Raw genomic sequence first — 20,175 nt, 5'->3', positions numbered from 1 at the left:
ATTTGTTTGTTTGCTAATCTGCTTATGAACTTGCTTTTGCTGTTATGGAAGCCAAACTAGAAAGGGCAGAAACTATCCAGGGAAAGAAATTGCTCAGCAGAGACCTAGGAAAGTCTACCATCAATTTCAGTACCAAGTTAGTTTTCCATGCTCTGAGTCTAGATTTCGGTATTTTCCCCATTAACCCTGGACTGTGGCTTGAGAACAGATTGCTCCCAGCACGACCAAGTTACGGTCAAGCTTGTCTTTTGCACCTGAAAATGAAGTTCTTTAGAAATAGAAATTGTCAAAAATACAACACGGGCATGATTTGTAAACATGTGTCCTAGACTTAGCCAAGCACACGCTGTGCTAGAGACACGAACTGGCCACAGAGCTCTTCCTTGGAATGTGCTGCTGTTTTGATATTGAGACCATAAAAACCACAAGGCAATATCCTGAAAAATACTCACCTCTGTGCTTGTTCATCTCAATAAACCAGAGTCCTTGGTAGGGAGTGGAAGAAAGAGCATGACCCCAAATTAGAGATGAAAATAAACTTATGAGAAAGGCATGGTGTTCTCTTGGGGTCAAGAACATGTTGTGAGTTATTTCTTTATTATAGCCACAGAAAGACCGGCTAATAAGCTGCCAACAGCAGCAGCAGCAAAAGTAACTTCATGGGTCTGCTGTATTAACCATGGGGAAGCGATCAATATTGTTTCTCTTTCGCAACTCATTATGATCAATTCTCTAAATTGAGCTGGACATTTCCTGGGATAGGTACCCAGAATACTTTTCTTAAGCATCTTTATTTACTTCATAGTTAGATGGCATGTCTGCATTTAATTGTTTAAGAGTGCCCTGATGATGGACAAGATAGTAAAGGAAGTATAAATGACAAAATGTGATCAATTCAACACCACCATCTAGAGTTGAATTCTTTAAGGTGGGTAGCCATGAGCCACGTCTCATTGAGACCATATCCTCTTAAAGTGTGGCTAGTGTAACCAAGCGACTGATATTTTATCTAATTTACATTTCAATTTCAGCTAAGAGATTGCAAATAACTCATTTCCCCTTTCATGGGGGGGATGGATCAGCTTCCCTTCCTCCTCCCTTCTCTTCTTTCCTTTTTGCTTATCATCTTTTGTATCTCCCTCTCTTCTCACAAGGGCTTGCTATGTAGTCCAGGCTGGCATAGAACTCACAATCTTCCTGACTCAGTCTCCAAGTCCTTAAATTCTTCCTTTCCTCTAGTCTTACACCTCAGGAGGCTTGTTGCAAAAGACTTGTCAACTGTTAAGCTTTTGGAGAGCATGACAGAGAGACATTAATTACTATTCTAAGTACTAAGAAGAAGACAATGTAGTAAATGGAGAACCAGCTATAAACCACAGCTGCCCACAGCACAGACCACTCCTTCCCAAAGGTACCCTCCTACTCTCAATACCACAGAGGAGCTTGACTTTATTTTTAGTTTTTTTTTTTTTTTTTTTTTTTCGAGACAGGTTTCTCTGTAGTTTTGGAGCCTGTCCTGGAACTAGCTCTTGTAGACCAGGCTGGCCTCAAACTCCCAGAGATCCACCTATCCACCTGCCTCTGCCTCCCGAATGCTGGGATTAAAGGCATGCGCCACCACCGCCTGGCTTTTTTTTGTTGTTGTTGTTCTTAAATAAGCTAATTCTAAAAGTGTCTATGTAAGTTAAATATTTTCAAGTATAGTATTCTGGATTTTAAAGCTTTGCCTGCCTGCTCCTGCTTTGGTTCATCTCCATCCATCTCTGACACACAACAGATGAAGGGGGTCCAGCGGGTGCTTGTGGACAGTGGTTTTGGGCTTTCTAAAGCTCTTCTTTCCTGGAGAGTTTGTAAACTGACTGGAGATGATAAACTAGGTCCGGTGCTCTTTGCGCAGGTCTAAGTTCCTGCCTGGTAGCACTTCCCACCGACCTGAAGAACTTTGCTTCACACAGAACATATATCTGTCTGTCCATAGCTGGGATGTAAAGTGTTCATGTTTTTGAGACTTGGTTCCTAAGTGGTGGTGCTCTTTGGGAAGCTGTGGAGCCATTAGGGAGCAGGGTCTGGATGGAAGAAATGGGCCACTTAGAAGGAATAAGGCTTAGTTTATAGGCTGGCCCCACTTGCTGCTCTGTCTCTGCTTCCTGATCTTTCTAGAGCCGAGCAAACAGTCTCAAGCTTCCACCATGAGCTCAGAGTAAAGGTTGTCAAGCTGAGGGTCGAGACCCCACTGGGGTCACATATTACATATCCACAGTACAGTTCCTAACAGTAGCAAAGTTCCAGTTATGAAATAGCAACACAATCATTTTATGGTTGGGGTCACCACAACATAAGGGTCATAGTTTTAGGAAGGTCAAGGACCATAGACCTTACAGCCATGTTCACATCCATGTCTTCCCCTCCTCGATGATGGTCCACATTGTCAAACCGAGTCAGAGAAGTCCTTCCTTCTTTATGTTGCTTGTTCAGTGTTTGGTCATCAATAAAAACAGTAACTGCTTCTTCTAGAAAGACAATTTCAGCTGCCATATTGCATCACCGAGTGTGTGTGCCTTATCTCAGTGGGTCTGCCTGAGCTCCTGAGGCAGAGGCTAGTCCCTCTAGGGGCCCACTTCCACTCCAACAAGATGAAAGCGATGGTCAGGAACCAGGAACAACTCACCTAACTGCAGGCACAAAAGTGCATTGGAGGGAAAGGAGCCACTCACAGAAGGAAGGTGGTTCACAGCCACAGCAGACGATAAAAAGCTGCACTTACTTCTTAAAGAAGGCGGGCAGCATCTCTGGTATCAATAGGTGAGCATGTTTACAAACCAAGGAAGGGTGATCCATCTTAACCTAAAGCTCAGGCGTCTCTGGCAGAAAACACCTTCACCATTACAGGCCAGCCTGAGACAAAGCAGCTGACACACATGCTTTCCAATGTCCTACACTAGCGTGGGCAGACGCTCTGGCTAGAGTTGGAGACTGTGAAGCTCTGCCCAGTTTGTGGGTGAAGAGCCTCACTTGTGGCTGGCGGAGGGAGAGCATGATGATGAAGTTCCAGGTCTGGTGGACTCTGACGAGGCTAAGGAGGGAAACTGGAGAGAGGCGATTCGGAAAGAGGCGATACTTCAGACATTGACAGGAACTGCCACTCTACACCATGACTGCTTTTAAAATTCTTGTATGGTCTGATAAAATCTAGGTCTCTAATATCTTTCCGCCTGGTCCCCCGCAACACTGTAGCTCTTTTCAGCTTTTGCTAATTACACAACTCATTCTTTGTTGCAAATTAAGCTGACAAAGCTTGGGAATAACAACATTTGGGAAAAGGTTGATAAAATTCTTTGCCTAGCTAAAAAAATAAAAAATAAATAAAAAAATTTTATGTCTGCTATGTATACTTTTTCTGGGAGTTCCCCTCCCCCCACTCATGTTTTGCAGATGTCATTCAACGGCCTTCTAGCTTGTGTGGTGACAGTTCCTAGTCTTTACCGAGTCAGAGATTTTTTTGAACTTGGATAACTATGCTTCTGACAGTGTGCATAGCACTCGGCCTGCCATAGTAGCAAGACGACAAAGACAGTATGTAAGTCAGCGGGACTTCACGAAGAGAGCTGGCCTGAACTCTGAACAGTTTGCTGAACTTGGTTCTATGTATGTTCTTCTCTGCTACTGGAGGATTTTCTCTATTACTGTTTCTTCTACTTCTTCTTTTTTAAATATTTTATTTATTTATTATGCATATAGTGTTCTGTCTGCAGGCCAGAAGAGGAGATGAGATCACATTACAGATGGTTGTGAGCCACCATGTGGTTGCTGGAAATTGAACTCAGGACCAGTGCTCTTAACCTCTGATCCATTCCTCTATTATTGCTTCTAAGTAACAAGATGGTGGTGGCTTAGGGAGCTTCAGAGCTTTCTACTGTTTACTCTTGGATCTTCCATCTCTCTCCACGCGTTTTTTTCTTTACATTTCTTTTAAGCTTCTAGTTTGCATTTTCCCTCTTTTCCATTAATTTTTAGATCTAGTAGATTTCTACCTGAGTGTGAGTGAAAAAGACATTTTCCTGATAACTTGAATGGTAATTTTGATCATTATGAATTTTCTAGATGTTTATTCTTGAAAAATTGTTGGGGACTATAGTTTTGAAGACGTGAGTAAAATCCTCATTCTGATGTTTATGGGCATGAGTCCAATATGGAGCTAGTGTGAATTTAAAAAAAATACCTGCCACTATACAGTACACAGTACACAGATGAACACTTAACCTTATGATAATTTTCCTGGGGGAAAGCCCCAGGAACAAGACTCCTCCTCTGGCCCTAAGTCAACCCAGCCTTCACATTAAATCCGCATCCTCATATGAAGATGTCCTGTGCTCACATAATTTACTTGGTCTGGGATGAGGCCTGGATATGGTTCATTTTTAAAAAGCTTCCCATTTGTGGGTTTTTTTTTTTGTCTGTTTATATTTTCTCTGTGCAGCCCTGGCCGTCTTGGTACTAGCTCTGTAGACCAGGCTGGCCTTGAACTCACAGTTGTGCTCCTCCTTTGCTTCCTGAGTGTTGGGATTAAAGGTGTGCAGCACTGTGACCACCTGGCTGCCTTGTTTTTTGAGACAGGATCTCTCTATAGAGCCCTGGCTGTCCTGGAACTCATTACGTAGACCAGGCTGGCCTTGAACTCAAGAGATCCATCTGCCTCTGCCTCCTAAGAGCCTAGATTACAGGTATGTGACTCTACACCCAGATTCCAAGTGATTTTAATAAGAGCACAATGTGGAAAACAAACAAGCAAAAAACCAACCAAACAACCCCCATCCCAGTAATCTAGCAGGTGAATGCAAGCGTTTCATCCCCCACAAATCGACATGGGGGGGCAAGTGTATGGGGTTTATATGTGTGTTGGTGTGTAGCACACAAGACAAAATCTATCTATTAAGAGAAAAACAACTGCAGGCTCTAACAGACACTGACAAGAGCTGGCAGTACACTTGGCTGACTCTTAGATTCTATTTTTAATGTTAAATCCACACTGGTTATGTAACACTGGGCTAAAGGTTTTACATAATGACTGCTGAATGCCTTGAAACTTGGACTGTTGAGTTTATAGAACTGTTAATTCTCACTTCTTTGAAAGTTACTTCTATAGGAAATTATCGTTGCCTGGGGAAGCTGCAGTAAACAAGGGGTCTTTTAAAAGCACTGTTTACTTTGAATCCAAAACAAACAAAACCAAATCAAACCAAATCAAAAAAACCCAAAAAACAAAACCTAAAAAAAAAAACCCTAGTTATTTTGAGGTTCATTCATTTCTTAAAAAAGGACTCTGTACAAACATTGACTTAGCAAAGGAAATGAGCCCAACAGAAGCAGCAGCTGGGCAGGTCTGCTCAGTCTGTGCACAGCGAGCGTCCTGGTTCATCTAGGATGCCTCCTATTTCTGACTTCCTGGGTACTTGAGCTTCTCTCTGTTCCAGGACTCTTCCGGCGTTGTCACTCAAGTTTTAGTAACAATCAACACTTCTTGGATATTTTAAAATAAAACACAGATAACTTAACCTTTCCCGCCTCAGGAATAGTTTCACAAATCCAAACTCAATAGAAACAAAATACTATAAACAGTGAAATATATAAAGCATTTTTTTTTTAAGACAGGAGCTCCTTTGTCCCAGGCTGGCCTTGAACTCACTATGTAGTTGAGGATAACCTTGAGCTTCTTTCTGATCTTCTTGTTTCCACTGAGATTAAAGATGTGGGCTACTAAGACTGGTTTATGGGTGGCTGCTCGAAATAAAATGCAGAGATTTTCAAATACCAGTCAGGCACTCTGCTAGTTGAACTATACCCACAGCCCATATATATACAGCACTCTTGATAAAGGATGGTACATAAATGTATGGTATTACTTTCTTTGAAACACTCCCGTAAAAAGTACATATAGTAAAAAGTAAATGTAGATTATATATAAAGTATACTATGTAATGTACACACATTGAACAAAACAAATGGCAAAGTGCTGATTTCCAGTAAGACAAACTGTACCAACTTTTTTCCTTACAGTATGCTGGGCACAGAATAAACTTCCAATTTCCATTTATTGAAGGACAGAATTAAAGGGGTAGTATGTGAAAATAACTATTTTTGTAGATAACACCATCATTAAAATACTTAAACGAGCAAAGGCAGTCATACATTTTTATTCCTAGTGTGTATATGTATGCGGTGGGTGTGCTTGTGCCATGTGGACGTTGGGTCTTTCCATGAGGTGGATCATGAAGATGGAATAATTTTAGTCAGGTCCTCGGGATCGGTGGCAAGTACCTTTATACACTGACTCCCATTATTATAGAGTTAAGACTAAATTTTTTTTCTTCCCTGATGTGATTTAATGGGCTGCTTAAAACTGTCATAAGGATCCCAGGACCTCTAAGACACAAAGAGGGATTCTTGTCTCTCCGTCAAAGGATTCTAACGGCATCTTAAGGTACAGACAGTCTCTGGCTATTCAAATGGATGATACTTGGAGAATGAGCCAGATCATCCCTCCAGCTGGCTATGTAAATGTCAGGAGTTGTACATCCATCTACTACAGACATATTATAAGGGCCTGCAAGATCATTCCCTATATATTTCCTTTCTTGCCTATTTCTTTGTGGAAAAATATCCCAACTTCTGCAGTGTATCAGCAGATACCTTTCAGAGGCACAGACTTGCATGTTCAGCTTTATATTTGGTGCATAGTGAAGCCTAACACATTACTCTCTTTAGCAGCGATGGTAGTTTCATTTGATCTGTCTTGCACTGAACTGAAGAAAAATACCAATGGTCCTCTGCTCTGTCTTTAACACGAGAGCTCAACAACATTCACAAAGAGCATGGGAAGAACATGGAGGTACCGGAGACAGGGAGGCCTGGTGACAGTGTATAAATGAGGCAGCACTAACAGATGTGTGAGGGGCAGGTCAGTGCAGGGTGCCACCTTATTAAGTTCAGCTGAAGGGGCTTCTCGATTTCTAAACACATGAATCTGGCAAGCTGTTAGTGAGCAATATTTCTCATCTTAACGCCCTCAACTTTGGTACTGGTTATCCGACTAAAATGTGCATAGCCCTAGTACTACTACCACGATTACACTTTCTCATGTGCAATCATGTTTTGACACATAAAATCCTTGAAAAATTTGACAGTCACAGGTAGAACTGGGAGCTTACTGCCTCTGTGGAAATTCCAGAAGCACCTCCACCCAATTTTAATCCAATTTCCACAATGCTAAAACTGACACAATCTGGTTGTAGTCACGGGTGATTCAGCCTGTGCCAACTGAACACAGGGTAACTCGGGAAAGCACTGTCGGGACTGCAGGAAGCCAGCTCTAACAGGCTGTGTTCAGAGTCTCCCTGGTGACTGGAAACAGGGAGGGTGGGAGCAGCAGGATGAAGATGAGGAGTTATTCTTATTCACTGCCACAAAAGCTGGGAAAAAGATAAACCTCAAGTCACCCAAGGTCATTATTTCCTTAAAGTGTTTTCAAAATAAACACATGATCAATATTCAGAACAATACACGGCCATGGATGTGTTAAAAGAGCCCGGAAAAAGGGTATTTGGGACAACGCTTGAGTACTGTATAATCAAGACCCAGGAGGACTGACATGTTTCCAGTTTCCAGGCCAAAATAAAATGAAAAGAACCCTCCCTCCCCCATACAAAAAACACCCCAGAACCAAAAAAGAACAGTAGGGATGGCGAGGTGAGGGGGTAGGGATGGCGAGGTAAGGCGGTAGGGATAATGGGGTGAGGCATTTGAGTACTCTCTGAAGCAGAGACTATAAGGCATGAGTCTCACATAAAGAAAAAAATCCCAAATATACAACTCTAAACTTATTATCAATGTTTAATGTTTTGAGGATTCAGTAACAAATCAATTGAAGATCTTTTACTTAAACTAGCTTCATTTCCTCTGAATTTTTCTAAGAGTTAGAAATTTACCATTACACTCACTGCTTTAGAATCGTCAGATTTTACTTCTGAAAAAATCTAATACCTTTAAAAATTATAATTTTAATGTTAGCACAAAATTTACTTCCTAACATTTCGTTTTAGAAAACTTTCTGCAGCCAAAGATACCTATGTCTGAATTACAGTACTGCAAGGCACATACAGGACTCAACTCCTGTGAAACACACAAGAGATACACTCCCTAAAACAGGATTTTAAAGTCCTTGGACAACTGGAAATACTACAAAGTCAGGTTAAAAACACTGCCCTTACAGGGTCATGCACCTTCTGTAAATTCATTCACCATGTGTGTGTAAATAATCCTTTAAAAGACACTAGTTCTTGATACCAAGAGTGATGCTGAGGACAGCATGCGCAGAAGGCCCCAAGTCTGGCAGCTGAAGTTTATTGCCTCCAGAGACTGGTCATCTTTACTGGTTCCAAAGACTTGACTTTAATAATGGGGTAATTCTACCAAAAACAAAGATTTTCATTTTTCTTGAAACTATATATATATACATATATATATACATATACATATATATATATATTCTAGCATCAATTCTTTTATAAAGAATGCTAACTGGATTATTTTTGTTCAGTAAAACCGAAAATCCACCATTTAAATCCTTCTACCAAATCTAATGCAGCTTAATTAGGGACCAGGTATGCTTTTTTCCTCTCAACATTTTTGGTCAAGCGTGTCTAACCATAAATGCAAATGGAAGTTTAAGAGGTAGATTTTTTTTTCCATGATGCATTTTGTATTTCAAGAAAATAAAAACACTGAGCGTGTTTTCTTAAAGTATTTGGGTCTAATGAAAAGAAAAATAAAAGATAGATATGCTATCCGTTACAGCCTGACATTTTAACAGCCATAGTACTGGATGTTTTGTGACCAGATGCATTTTCAATTCTCTCAGGGTCAAAATACGAGTCTGCCAACTGTATTAAATCCCCCTCCACCCCCTCCACCAGTTGGCCCACAGCTCCCCGGTGGATCATTGTCATCAAATCCATTGGGCCGAAATGAACATGAAGCAGATGCAGCTTGTAGGGCCCGGGCTCGAGCATTCAACTCTTGTTCCTAAAATTAAAAGTAATGTTTATGAAATTAAAAAGCTATATACAATGGATGAATACAGCACATATACAAATCTTCTAAAACCATCTTAGTCTTTACCAAGTACCCTTCATTTGAAAATACTGACATCAATTCAGGCATAGTGGCACACGCCTTTAATCCCAGCACTAGGGAAGCAGAGGCAGGTGGACCTCTGAGTTCTAGGCCAGCCTGGTCTACAGAGGGTTCCAGGACAGCGAAGGCTACACAGAAAAACCCTGTCTCGAAAAATCAAAAATGATGAAATAAAAACTGACATCATTTTTTTTAAGTAGTTATCACTTAGGCACACAAACGACGTACACAACCACCTTTGGAGGAAACAAGGCAGAGGGCAAATTCCTGTAGTTAGTTGTAGAGTGAAAAATCACTGCTACTATTTATTTTACCTAACAACTAAGGAAGGGGAAACTCCTGGTAAACTTCCTAATCCGATGGCAGTCTTTAACAGCTATGATACATTTTGGAACTGTCTGAGCGCAACACTACCAAAGGCCCGGATTTTCCCTACTGCTCCCTTAGTCTACTTAAGGAGTCAGGCAAATCTCAAGGAACACTGATAAATAAAATGAAGCTATCTTCTTACAGTGGGACTTAGGACTCTTTCCTACTAGTTTAATAGAGTGCTTACCAGGAAATCAGAGATATCTGTCTATGTGCCAAGTGCATATTAGGTGCTGAATAAATCCTAATACTCTTATTTTAGAACAGTAGTTACTGGGAAGGTGAGCTGGCCTGGAGTATTTCTGGAACCCACATGGCAAAGTGATGATGACTCCCATAAACTGTTCTCATTTCCACATGTGAATATATATACACACACGCTCATGCAAAAAAAAATTGTAAAAAGGTCATTATTCAGTTTTACAAAGAGCAATTGTGAATAGATAACGGCAGTCATCGGGCAGCGTGTAAAACTGGACCCTAAAAGAACAGGGAAAAGAAGGGCTACTTACGCTCAAATGCCATGTGGCCAGAGGGAATGGGTAAGCCAGAACACAAGGATCTGGACTGCATTCCAAGTAGGAGCAGCTGTGGCCATAAAACACGCTTGCCAGTTCAATGATGGCTACCCTCCTAACACTGCTAATCTGTTTACAAGGGAAGGGTGTGTGGGCTTTGCACTAGTGTACAGTTGGTGTGTAGACTCTCCCTCTGCTCTTCCTTCTCCCTCTTCAACCTCTAAACACTGTGGTGATTCACAATGTCAAGCGACACAAGGCCAGGGAGATGGACATGTCCTGCTTTTTCACCTGGATATGAAGCCACGAGAATGGGCACAGTCCAGTTCTAAAATTCTAATTATTTTATAAAGTCAATTAATGCTTGCAACACTCTAAAACATTGCCATACCCCTCTAAAATTTATCATGTATCACCCTTTGGGTATTTTATAGTTCAGTAAATTTGAAAGCCTCTGAAAAAATTTTTCCATAAAAATCTCTTAATGGCTCATTTATTCCCTTCTAATATTTTATGGGTTCTATAAATTTAAAACAGAAAACTTTTAAAAAGTTACCTTTAAGCTCATAGAATTATTTGAACTAGCCACTCATTATTGCTATAATTTCATCTGTGAATTAGTGCTGATCCTTTTTTTGTTTTGGGGACTGGGTTTCTTTATGTGGCATATGCCTGTCTCCAACTCGCAATCTTCCTGCCTGCAGTTCCTTAGTGCTGGATTGCAGGCACACGAAAACCACCACCACTCCTAGCTTCTGCTGGCTCTTTTTGCTGACACAAGTTTGAAAATTTCACAATCAAATAAAGGAAATAGTTTCTTAAAAAATATTCATAGATGAATTTATCTCTCATGAAATGTTAGTCCACAGCTTCTACTTTCCATACATGTTCTATCAGCCTTGGCTCTGTGGCGGACCCTTGAAGAACAGATACCCTTCACATGCTCATTTTAGTTCATCTGATCCATCTGAATGCCAAGAAATGTTCCTTAAAACACTACAGGACAGAGCCTGCAGGAATTGGCATCAAACTGAGCTGTGGGATGGTGAGGTGATTCGGAGTGTCTGCTCTGTGGGCCTACGGTCTTAGTTCAACAGACCCCTTGAGAGGGAGAAGGAGATAACTGGCTCTACAGAGCTGTCCCTGACTTCCATGCGTGCACCGCTCCCCACAGTAAATAAAAACAGAAAAGTTAGCAGGTTTTCCCTGCGGTGGAACTCAGGGACAGGGGAAGCAGGACATTTACATTTCAACAAACTGTTTCTGTATGGCATGATTTTATAATCTTCTCTAATAAACACCCGAGACAGAGCTCTGAAGGCAAACAGCCTTCTATATTCATATAATTGGCACCTTCCACACTACATTTACAACAAGCTGAAAGATATAAATCCAGACTTAAGCTTTAGTATCCCTGGAAAATGTGTTCGTGTAAAATCAGAGCATCAAACTAACTTCCTATTATTTATGCTGTCCAGAAACGACACTTGTATTTGCAACTCACCTGTAAATACAGTTTGTTGTCCTTTGTTATGGCGTCCATTAGCTCTTTCTGTAGTGGTGGGTCTCCATTGACCCAGACACCACTGGCTGGATTGTCGCCGCGTAAGCCATTAGCACTGTTCTGTTTTTTGTACAAAAGCACGTAAGCTGTGTCTTTTGGAAACCTACTTGTGATTTTCTGGACTGACTGAAACGAAGTAAATGTCACCCTGCTGTCATTAAATAAAAACCACTCTTGTGACATTTCCTTATTTTCCAAGTCCTGTTCAATGACTGCACTGGAGCTTTCTCCCCCTAGTAAACAACTCCGGGAGGGGGCTAATGCCAGATGTTCAGACTCGGGGCACATCTGGTATGAAGACTCTGTACCTGTGATGTTTCTGGCATAAGAATAGTAATGTCCACTTTCAGAGGACACCCCAGAGTGCACAACAACAGAACTTAATAGGTAGGGCACTAGTGTGGGGCAGAAAGCTTCTTCAGTCGCAGAAGGCTTTAATTTTTTAGCTAGGTTCTCATTAATATCAGTGAAGTCAACATCTACAGACCAACTTTCTGCCAAGGAAGAGAAGGAAGCAGTTCTTCTAACTGGCAACTCCAAAACCAGTGGCAGTGACACATTGTCTAGGATTTTCCTTCTCACATGGCACTTCTGGTCATATGAGAACCTCAGGAGGGTAAGAATAAGGTACTCGGGCTCCTCTGTGATTTGCATAGTTTTCTCAGCATTCTGCAGAGAGGCACAGTTTTCACAATAGTATTGGTTGTCACCAGTCAGAATCTCTGGAGCAAGAAAATAGTTTAGTAAGTCAGTTACCGAAGGTGTGGCTTCACCTCCTCGATTCTGAGGCACATCCTTACTGATGAGAATCTTTGCAGTCTCACTAGGGACAGAATTGTTTTCTGCACAGTGAAATTCAACAGGACTGCCAACTACTCTCTCATTCACAATCGACTCGCAGACGAAAGCAGCTGCAGCCGGGTTATAACCTACTGGCTCTTCCTCTGGGTCAGCCACACTGGTTTGCATTAGGCCATCATCTTGTGCACTGGGTAAGGAAGCTGGATTTTGAAAAGACACGTCTTCCACAGAAGGGGCAGGGCGAAAGGCCAGCGAGAGGTCCGTGAAGGCCTCCAGCTTCTGTGAGGTGCTCCTGCAGTTCAGGCAGCAGACATGGGTCCGCAGCTTCCCTCCAAACATCCTCTCTACTAAAGTCTTCTCCCCACCGGCACTGGTGCCAGGAGACCCCGTGGCTGCAGCTGCCTTACTGGCCACTTCCTGTAAAGAAGTGTCAGCACAGCCTGGACCTTCTGAAGGCTCATGTGAGGACTGCCCGCGTAAGATCTTTTCTTCTTCATGGAGCCTGCAGGGGGGTACATCACCACATAGCCAAGTTTAATGCTACTTATATTTTGAGATTTTGATGGCTTATAGAAATATGTTAATTTAATCCAGTAAAAAGCTCAATTTAAAGTTGTTTTCTCCTCTTTTCACCAAGAGCATGAACGGCAGAGTCCAGCAAAGCCTTAGAAGACTACCCGGCACTCTACGTTCACTTTGCTGCCCCTGCACTGCTGTCTTATCGCCCACGTCCCACTGGAGCCAACTACAATGGCTGCTGCGCTGTCTCACACACCTCTCCATGTGCCTGATGTCTTGGCAGCCTAGCATTAAGAAACCACTGACTGTAGGAAAGAAGGCAGGCTGTGCAAGCTGAGCCCGGCTAACTTTACTACTCAGTCATACTACAGAGAGGAACAAAGACAGAGAAATGCACTGATATAATATGTTTTATTATTAAGTGGTAAAAAGACACTATAATTTACCAAACCCTTAAAATTATAAATTGGCTCTTAAAAGGTTTTGGTCTCAGGGTCTCTTTATAGTCATTAAAAAAACCAAAACCAAAACAAACCCTAAGGAACCAGCACCCCAAGTTGGCGCTGTTCTGGAAGGTCATGGAACATTTAGGAGGTGTAGCCTTCCTTGCTGGAGTATACTGCCTCAGCTCTGAAGTCTTTCTAGCCTGGCCCCACCTCCTGTGTTCACTCTGCTTCCCAACTGCCAGGCCGGCCTTAAATTCCTGCTGCCATACCTTCTCTGCCTCTCTGCAATTGTGAGCCAAAATTGACAGACTGTATGCTCTGCAATTGTGAGCCAAAATTACCTTTTCCCTTAAAGTTGATTTTGGCTGTGGTATTTTATCAAGTGTTAGAAAAGTAACCAACACACACACATATATATGTGTGCATATATATGTTGGTTAAATGTATATATGTATATGTACACACGTATGTGTATATATATTTAGTATATAAAAACAGTATATATACAACAATATTTAAACATGAATTCATTACATATCAATATGCAGCATTTTTAAATGAATGGCCCTCCTTCACACTTTGTAAGCATCTAGCTTCATAGAAGACAGCTGGATATTGGTAGCTGTACTGCAACCTTTCTTACTGATATCTGCTTTTTAAAGATGAAATATGTGAAGAAAAGCTGAGTTCCCATAGAAATGTAGTGAAAAAAATGGGAGGACTCAACAGATTTTTTAGGGTCCCTTATGAATCTTCTACTATGTTTCAACAGGTACTTTAAAGTGAAAGCATCCAAAACAAAAAACAAAATTAAAAACAAAGAAAAACCTTAAAAACACACAGTAACACAAGGTTATTTTAAAGATCAATTCTGAAAAAGTGTGCTTTAAAGCTAAAATCGGCATGAAGTGGCACTAAAGTACTAAGAAGACACAGTTTAAAGGAAGTTTAAAATACTCTGTACCTGTCCAGCAGAAACCTGAGGTACTCAGAGCAGTCTTGCTGCGACCTGGGAGTAAACCACGGAGGTCTGGAAGCCTCAAAAAATATCCGAGGTGCATACGCTTCCCTCTTGACAGCAGAAAGAAAAATGCAAGACAGTGACTCTTACAGCACAGCAGTAACTGAACCTGCAACATGACCCTTAATAAAGACGGCTTACAGCTCTACAGCACTCCATTTGCACGGAGACACGCCAGGCATGGGTGCAAACTCAGGGGCAGTGAAACTTTTATGTTAAGCAACCTTTAGTCACAAATGAATTCTGCAGAGTACTGACGTCCAGAAAAGCTGAGGGACTAGCTCAGCCAAGTGGACAGCAGGGTAATTACATAAAGTCTCAGATGTCTCTAACTCAACATTCTGTCTCTGGCATTTATCCCCCCATGACACGCATGTGTTTGAGTTCCTAATTTCTTTTGAAAAGCTGAGTGTGAGAATGATTCTGATGAGTGGTGTGTGTGTGTGTGTTTGTGTGTGTGTGTTTGTTTGTGTGTGTGGGGGGGTGACAGAGCATTAGGAGCCATCTAAATCTACTTAGCTGAAATTTTCTGTCTGGTATAAGTCATACACGTGTGAAATGGGAGCATTTGGAATAGTTGTTAGAACCTTGATAATCCCCTCCCACCCAGAAGTACAAAAGGCAGTCAAAATGGACTCTGGGGCCATCAGGCTCAAATCCCAGATGTTTTTACAAAAAGGAACTGCACAGACATAGGAAATGACCTGACTATAATCTGAATACCTGGAATTCTCTCAATATCTTAAATACTGTGGCATAAAGCAGCAGCGCCCTCTCAGTCCAGGAAAATGTTATGTGCTAGGGTTGTTCCACAGAACTTTAAAGGGAGGAAGGTCAGAATCCTAGCTGGGTGCCAACTTCAAGTTAAGCTCATTGTTCTCAGTCAACTGGAGACATATTTTTATCAACAGATAGATTACAGATCCTGCTGAGTGCTGGGATTAAAGGCGTGTGCCACCACTTCCACCATGAAGCTTCTCTTTCCAGGGAAACCTCCTAAGGTTTTCTTTCCTAATAGCTCTGGTTTAATAAGTAAATAAGGTATACATATCTGCATAAACACACATACATGTTTATGTATAAAGTAAACAAAGACTAATAAATGACTCAATTTCTAGAAAACAATAGGAGAGGAGAGAGAGGTCTTTGTTTTGGTTATGATTTAGTACCGCTTTTGTTGCCCGTCTGATCCTCTTGCCCCACCTCCTATACACTGAGACTACAAGGGTGTGCCACCACACCTGGCTAAGAGGCAGTTATACCCCTCCTGTACACTGAGACTACAAGGGTGAGCCACCACACCTGGCTAAGAGGCAGTCTTCATCTCCTTTGGTCCTGATGTCAATTTGTTAACATATTTCTCCCAGATAAACAACATATGAGTGTATTACCAATTCTAAAGTCATGATTGTCACTTCTTGATAATGTTTTTATTTTTCCCATTTAAAAATATTTGAGCCGGGTGGTGGTGGCGCACGCCTTTAATCCCAGCACTCGGGAGGCAGAGGCAGGCGGATCTCTGTGAGTTTGAGACCAGCCTGGTCTACAAGAGCTAGTTCCAGGACAGGCTCCAAAACCACAGAGAAACCCTGTCTCGAAAAACCAAAAAAAAAAAAAATTTGATCTGTATTCCTGGCACTTAAGAGGCAGAGGCAGGAGGATCAGGAATTCAAAGCCAGCCTTGGTTACATAGTTTGAGGCTAGCTTGTGTCACATGTGATCCTATTTCAAAGCACATTATCCCTGAGATATTTCTCAGCTTGCATGTGGGACACAAGCATTGCCACGAACTCAATGCTATCAAGTATCATTCCTGCTTTACCCCAGCTCTAACCACCTGTAGTCACTGCCTCAAGCTGATTTCCCTGAATTAATTTGTGGATATAAAAGGTCACCACAGAGCGTTAATGCAAGGACTTATGAGATGAATAATATTTATAAAGACCTGTAATTACAATGAAAGATACATAAAAGAAAAGAGAGAAAGGCTGGGCATGGTGACTGGTGCATACCTTTAGAGCAGAGGCAGGCAGATGAACAAGAGTTCAAGACCAACCTCAAACTACACAGAGAAACCCTGTCTTGAAAAACCAAAGAGAAAAAAAGTATAGACTACAAAATTATTTTAATTGTTCATTATTATATCAATATATTTAAGTCTCTGTAAACTAAAAAAAAAAAAAAAAAACAAAAGTCAAGCCACACCAAAAGAAATCTCAACCACATTTACATCTTTTCTTTCCCATTCCTCCCTCTTTTTGAGACAGGGTCTTGCTATATATATGCACAGCTCACTGCAGCCTTTCAAGTGCTGGGATGACAGGTGTTTGCCACTAAGCCTAGTTTTAAAATTCTTTCCTCATGAAGAAGACTACTTAGTGACAGGAAACTAGACTTTCTGTATAGTAGGTTTTAGAACAGTATATCTGCAGGGATGGGAAGCAGAAGATGAGACAAGTGTGCTCGAGATGATAATAATTCCAGCAGTTCAAAAGACCCGTTATAGTGTGTAGTTTAAAGAACATTATCATGGAGTTAATGTGCACATATTACAGATACTCACTTGTGTATGCGCCAAAAAGGCAAAAAGATGTTGTAATTTTTTCATTAATGAATTACACCCATTTAGATTTAAAGATAACACTTGTCTTCTGAAACTGAAAAAGAACAAAATATGTTATACATATACACATGCACTTTTTACAAGAAAAGCTAAAAGGAAACTGGTTTGGGAATTATTAGCCTCAGTTACCTGACTTACAGGGTGGCCTTTAGCTAATATTTACATGTAATGTAATACACATGTAATATTGTGAAGGAGGACAATAAATGGACAGACTATATGCTATTTTGAGACAGGGTTTCTCTGTGTAGCCCAAGTTGTCCTACAATTTTCTTTTTTTTTTTTTTGGTTTTTTCGAGACAGGGTTTCTCTGTGGTTTTGGAGCCTATCCTGGAACTAGCTCTTATAGACCAGGCTGGTCTCAAACTCACAGAGATCCACCTGCCTCTGCCTCCCGAGTGCTGGGATTAAAGGCGTGCGCCACCACCGCCCGGCTACAATTTTCTTTGTAGACCAGGCTGGACCTCCTGAACTCGGAGAGATCCCACTGCTTCTGCCTCCTGAGTGTTGGGATTAAAGGTGTGCATGGCCTCCTGGCTTTTATTCTTCCTCTTCTTCTTCTTCTTTTTTTGAAATAAAAGTAAATCTTAAACATAAAAGAAGTATGATGCAAGCCAGGTTTGGTGGCATATACCTGTAAACCATCACTCAGTAGGCAAAGGGAAAATATGAGTTGAAGCCAGTCTGGCTACCGAGTGAGTTCCAGGCTAACACTGGAAGAAGGGAGGGAGAGGGTGAGTTTACTCAAACAAATAAAACAAGAGTCTAAAAGAAGAAACACACACATACAAAAGGGACAAATTATTCCAAAAATAGTATAGAAATAATTGGTTAAACATCAGAAAAAAAATCACTTCAAAGTAAAAAGGGATTTTTTTTTGTGGGCCTAAACTCTAGACAATACAAAAATTAAAACAAAAATATGTAATAAAATACTATAAATTTGAATTGCATGACTGGAAGAAAGAAAACACCAAAGGATAATCATACAGAATTTATACAAATTGACATGTATACAAACAAAACATCAACAGAAAGACACACACAGAAAATAATAGCTCATTCATTTCATTCTGCTCTGAGTAAAGGGGAAAATTCCACAAAGGTCAGCAATGTTCACATAGAAACACAAGGACTAACTAACTGTGAGCAGGCTGTGCATATGTAGTCTGTAATCCTCAGAGGCTGATGTGGGAGGATCAGGAGTTTGAGGTCAGGCTGGGCAAGACCCTATCTTTTCTAAAAATAAGAAAACAAGAATGACATTTGCCAAATTGTGAAAAATTTAAGACCAATTAAATCAAGTGCTGTCAGAGGTTTAAGGTTACAGGTACAATCATATACTGCCCATAAGGTCAAATCTGGCTGGGGAGATGGCCAGTGGGAAAGGTGAAGACCTCAGCTCACATCTGCAGCTCTCATGTGAAAGACGGGCAAGATGCTTCTCTCCCATAACCCAACACTGTGGGCTAAAGACAAGTGGATTCTGGGAGTCTGCTGGCCAGTCAGTCCCGCTGCAGCAGGGAACCCCAGGTTTCATGAGTGCCATGAGGTGAAGAAGCAATTGAGACATCTGGACTCCACATGCGTCTGCAGGGTGAACAACCCTCATCCGACCCCTACAGTGTTTAAGGGAGAGTAATTTGGCATGTCTTAGTCAAAGAAAACCTTATCTGCACATGGTTAGAGAAATGTCCGCTATGAACAAAACTATCTGATGGTCAGCAAAAAAGTATAGGTAAGGGGATGTCAGGCTAGCAAGATGGTTCAGTGGGAAGGTACTTTTGCCACACAAGTCTGGAGATCTGAGTTCTAGTCCTGGAAACCATGTAAAGATGAAAGGAGAAAGTAGACTCCTTCTGGTTTCTACATGTATGTCACTACATGCATACATGTTCCCATCCCACATTAACAAATAAATTTAAAGCAAAAGCATATAAATAAAAACTATGTCCTACTCACTCAGAGTAACAGATCTGCATTGCTCTCATATGGAAAAGTTCTTAAGTGCTAAAATTTCAACAAGATTCTCTCAACATGTGTGTGGACACATACTAATCATATGTAACTGTTTTTGTATTAGATAATTATAGAAAAAGAATCTGGAGAATTGAACACTGCTAACATTTTTGAGAATGTATGCACTTGGTTTTTATGAGGGTGTGTTTTAAAAACCATGAATAAGAATTCATGCATTCCTTAAGAGTTCTTCCTGTTCTGAGATATCATTATTGGTCACCACCACAATGCTTTCTAGTTACAGTTGCTTTTGGTCCCTACTTTGCATAGTAGGAGATGGCTGGCAAGGTGACCTCTGGTGGTGAGATGTGGATTCTTCAGTCTTAGATCTAATGCCACCTGTGTCTAAGAGTACACCTTTATTTAAAACAACAACAAAAGCTGCCAAATACAAACCAACCAACAACAAAACCTAATGAAACCCTACCGGGTTCTTATAATCAGAGACAAACACAGAAACCTAAAGCTGAGCGCCCTAAGAGCCTGATGCCTCCAGGTGGGTGCTAACATCTCCCCTCTTGGAATCAGCTCAACTCTATTGGCACTAAGAGAAAATTACATTTTTTTTAAAGGAAAAGTTGACTATAATGTTGTACCTGCAAGGGCAGTTTTTTTTTGTTTGTTTTTTGTTGTTTTTTTTTTGAGATAGAGCCTCATGTAGTTCAGGTTAGCCTTGAACCCACCACATAGATGAGGATCACCAAGAATGTATGCTCCTCGTGCCTCCACCTCCCACATGCTGGGATTATAGATGCACAACACCAAGCTTGACTTTATGAGGTGCTAGGGATCAACACTGGGATTCATGCACCCAAGGCAGGTACTCTAGCTGCATCTGAGCTACTCCTCCAGCACAAGGATGCTACTCAGCTAACAACAAACTGACTTCAGATTTCCTGCTTAAAAAAGAAAATTGATTCGAAAGTAAATTCAGGAATGTAAAGGAGCATGCCTCTTTTATACATCTGGTCAGTAACCAACATCATGGCAGGGAAGCAGAGCCAGGAGACACAGAGAGGAAACAGGAGGTGCAGTATGGAAGAGAGGTGATGAAAGTAGATTAATATAAATGGATTAATGTAAGTTTTAAGAGCTAGTTAGGAACA

General features: G+C 41.1%; 1 protein-coding gene and 1 pseudogene across 1 annotated transcript in view; one reads left to right on the top strand and one right to left on the bottom strand.

Moving 5' to 3' along the window:
- The first annotated feature begins 2,633 nt into the window (after positions 1–2,633).
- LOC130863380 (transcription factor BTF3-like) lies at positions 2,634–3,165 on the top strand (annotated as a pseudogene).
- Positions 3,166–7,871: 4,706 nt separating this feature from the next.
- The window catches only part of Usp38 (ubiquitin specific peptidase 38), a 32,875-nt gene continuing 20,571 nt past the window's right edge, over positions 7,872–20,175 (bottom strand). Inside the window, exons 7-10 of the mRNA XM_057753464.1 lie at positions 16,991–17,084; positions 14,371–14,477; positions 11,581–12,943; positions 7,872–9,078 (exon numbers count right to left, since the gene is read on the bottom strand). Of these exons, the coding sequence (XP_057609447.1) occupies positions 8,917–9,078; positions 11,581–12,943; positions 14,371–14,477; positions 16,991–17,084 (1,726 nt within the window). The 3' untranslated portion in view covers positions 7,872–8,916. The remainder of the gene's footprint in view (positions 9,079–11,580; positions 12,944–14,370; positions 14,478–16,990; positions 17,085–20,175) is intronic.

This window comes from Chionomys nivalis, chromosome 21 (assembly GCF_950005125.1).
Source record: "Chionomys nivalis chromosome 21, mChiNiv1.1, whole genome shotgun sequence".
NCBI lineage: Eukaryota > Metazoa > Chordata > Mammalia > Rodentia > Cricetidae > Chionomys > Chionomys nivalis.
This window is presented reverse-complemented; position numbering and strand designations above follow the sequence as displayed.